The 3,537-nt window shown below is 37.7% G+C and overlaps 1 protein-coding gene across 1 annotated transcript; it reads right to left on the reverse strand.

Moving 5' to 3' along the window:
• Window positions 1-228: 228 nt before the first annotated feature.
• Window positions 229-3,291, reverse strand: LOC107863774 (pentatricopeptide repeat-containing protein At1g53600, mitochondrial). Its single transcript, XM_016709906.2, has one exon. The coding sequence runs from the start codon at window positions 3,126-3,128 to the stop codon at window positions 972-974; it is 2,157 nt and encodes a 718-aa protein (XP_016565392.2). The 5' UTR covers window positions 3,129-3,291; the 3' UTR covers window positions 229-971.
• Between the last annotated feature and the right edge of the window lie 246 nt (window positions 3,292-3,537).

Genomic DNA, 3,537 nt, shown 5'->3' on the forward strand with positions numbered 1-3,537 from the left:
GTCTGTTTACGAAGGTTATGCTGTGAATAATTCCTATACTGTACATAAAGTTACCTGTGAGACCTCATCAGCAAAAACATTGGTTGACAAAGTTACTTGATACCTATGTTAAGTAAGAGGTAACATGTACCAGATGGAATAGTTAAGCTGCAGAAGCTGACCCATACCCCACCGCAATTAAAAAAGTTACTAATGAGATGAGAAGAAATGCTGGAGATTGCAGCTTCAAAAACGTAGATGCATTTTAAGTTAAGAACATAATCATTAGGTGCTATTGAATGGTTAAGTGCCTTCAAATTTCATATAGTATTGCACGATAAACAGCCACAATCGACTCAATTTCCCGAAGAAGCGAGGGCGCCCTCTCAACACTCAGCTCCTATAACTGTACCTATCTATTTACAAAAGTATAAACAAATTGTAGGCACTAGAAATTAATGAAACTAACAGCAAGAAAGTGGCGATCTCTCTATGGAAGACGGAGGCTGTAGATTCTGTATATACACTGTAAAAACTTAACAGGAGAACCATGCAAGAAATGGCAACTACAAATGCCTTTCGATTACGCAGGCCGCCTTAGGGACAACATTTCACTGATTCAATATGTCCGGATGGCAATCTTTTCATGCTTCCACTTGCCAAATGCTGCAGAATGAACTATATCCGGCGATCCCCTTTAGAATATCTACTGCATTTTGCTAATACATCCCTTATTCTCTTCAACCATCCAAGAAAGCATATGATAGTAGGCAGGTAAATGACACTTCCATTTTAGTGGTGTCAGTGGACAAGCATTATAAAGTGAATATCCTTTGGTAACTGGAAATGTTGCTGCCACGTGACCAGGAGGTCACGTGCTCAAGCCATGGAAACAGCCTCTTGCAGCAATGCAGGGTAAGACTCCGTACACTATAGCGGGAGCTTTAGTGCACCGGACTGTTCTTTATCCTTTTCGGATGTAAACTAACATTTTAAAGTGGTAACAAGTCATGGTCTATGCAACTTAATTGTTTCGTGTAATCCATAATCGTCCACAATGTGCAGCTGATCTCTTCAAAGTTCAAATGGGACTGATCTCCAGAGAGAAATATACCAATATTGTTTTTCAACAAAATCCAACTGCAACCTGGAATTTTCTTTATTCTTTTCAATTTCTTAGCCAGCCTAACTTGTTCTTCATCTTTCTTCTTTCCGACAACACAATACAGGTCTGACAACACTACGTATGGTGCTGCATTACTTGGTTCTAAGTCCAAAATCTTTTGAGCTGCAAGCTTTGCAAGATCAAGACGCAGGTGAGTCTTGCTGGCACCCAGAAGAGCACCCCAAACCCCAGCATGTGTCTTGAATGGCATTGAATTGATTAGACTAACTGCTTCATCAAGTAAACCAGCTCGTCCTAGTATATCAACCATGCTAGTATAATGATCAGGCTCGGGTTCAATGTTGTATAAGGATCTCATGGATTTGAAGTAGTTCCACCCTTCTTCTAGGAGCCCCACATGCATACATGCTGATAGAACCCCTAGAAAAGTGATACCATTAGGTCGCTCACCTTCATTTTGCAACTGGTCAAACAACTTAAGTGCTTCTCTGCAATAGCCATTTTGCGCAAATCCAGTAATCATTGCATTGAAACAAACAATATTCGGGGAATTTATGAATTTAAAAATCCTATAGGCATCATCCAAACTTCCAGACTTCGAATACATTGAGATAAGAGAACTTTGGATAGACAAATCTAACTCCATATCCATTTTCCAAACAAGAGCATGAATTTGCAGACCTTGATTTAACATGGCCATACCAGCTGAAGCACTAAGCATACTACTTAAAGTTAGAGGATTTGGTCTAACTGCACTATGAATCATTTTAATAAACCATTTGAAAGCCTCCTCATATTCCCCTTTATTTACAAAACAAGAGATAAGATTTGTCCATGCAACATCATCTTTCTCGGGAATCATTTTAAATAGATCAACACAAATTTCAGTCAAACCTTTTTCAGAAAACCCTGTAATCATGGCTGTCCACGAAACTACATCCTTTTTCGGAGCCCGTTTAAAAAACTCATATCCCTCTTCGAGATTTCCAGCTTGAACAAAAGCTGAAATAAGCGAATTCCAAGAAATGACATCTTTCCTTAACATTGAATCAAACACACTTTTAGCTGCATCTACACAACCAAATCTCGAGTACATAGTAATCAATGAATTACACAAGAAAACATCAAATTCAAATCCCAAACGCGAAACCAATCCATGGACTTGATAACCTTGTCGATGCTTACTAAGTCTTCCACAAGCTTCTAAAACGATTGTCAGTATAGTTGGTTCCAGTCTCACATCACCTTCTCTTCTCACTCTTAGAAACAAATCAAACCCTTCTTTGAAACAACAAACTTTCATATACCCATCAATCATCGCACCCCAAGTGACCTCATTTCTCTCCTTCATGGTATCAAACAACTCCCGAGCCTCAATAACTTTCCCGTTCTTTGAGTACCCATCAATCATTACACTACAAGCTACAATATCTTTCCTCACCATACCATCAAAAACACGAACTGCATCCCTTAACTTCCCAACTTTCAAATACCCATTTATCAACACATTCGAACAAACAGGTTCCCGAAAAACCATAGGAGTCCGATAATACAAACTCTCCGCCATATCAATCCTCCCTGCATTAACAAACCCCGTAATCATCGCACCAAAAGACACCGCATTTCTCTCCGTCATCATCTTAAAAAACTCAAAAATCTCATCAACTCCAACTCCATTCCTCATATAAGCCGTTAACATTGCATTCGACGACGCAATGCTTCTTTCAGGCATTTTATCGAACGTTTCACGTGCATTCTTGATTTTCTTGTTTTGAGAGTAGGCCGTGAGCATTGCCGTCCAAGAAACGATGTTTTTCATGGGCATGTTGTTGAATATGAATTCAGCTTCTTGAATGTTGCCGTTACGTCCATTTTCGGCTATTTTGGTGTTGCAGTAAATTAAGAATTTGTTTGTTTTAGTGATGGAGTTGGAAAGGGTGTTTGAAGAAGTTGAGTATTTAAGTGACAATTGTGAGGAAGATAGATGTAGGAAGAAATGAAATGGGTTCGGTTTTGCTATCATGACTGAGAGATCAATAAAGTTACATACTAGGAGAAATTTGAAGGAAAAAGGGGAAAGGAAAGGACGGTTTATTCAAATTCTTGCTTTTCCATTTTCCCATACTCCCGAACTATTCAAAATACTTGGAATTTTATATATTCTACTAGGTTTTTTTCCATAAAAATGTTTGTCTTGCATTATTGGAAAAACTAGTCTTAGTTTAGGCGCTCTGCCCGTGGACTTTATTTCAACGAGTTCAATTTTATAAAATCATTTCAATGTCTATGTTTTGACAAGAAAAAATTTGTATGTAACTAATAAATTTAGAAAACACTTTGAATTAACTATTAGTATTTCACTAAGTTTTTAAAGTGTTTTTAAATGTATTTTTCTCAAAAATACTTTTAGAACAAAATTACATTCTTTAGTT

The sequence above is a fragment of the Capsicum annuum genome, chromosome 3 (genome assembly GCF_002878395.1).
Source record: "Capsicum annuum cultivar UCD-10X-F1 chromosome 3, UCD10Xv1.1, whole genome shotgun sequence".
Taxonomy (NCBI): Eukaryota; Viridiplantae; Streptophyta; class Magnoliopsida; order Solanales; family Solanaceae; genus Capsicum; species Capsicum annuum.

Excerpts from the sequence above, each read along its gene's own strand:
- LOC107863774 (XM_016709906.2), bottom strand. The coding sequence starts at position 3,128 with ATGATAGCAAAACCGAACCCATTTCATTTCTTCCTACATCTATCTTCC.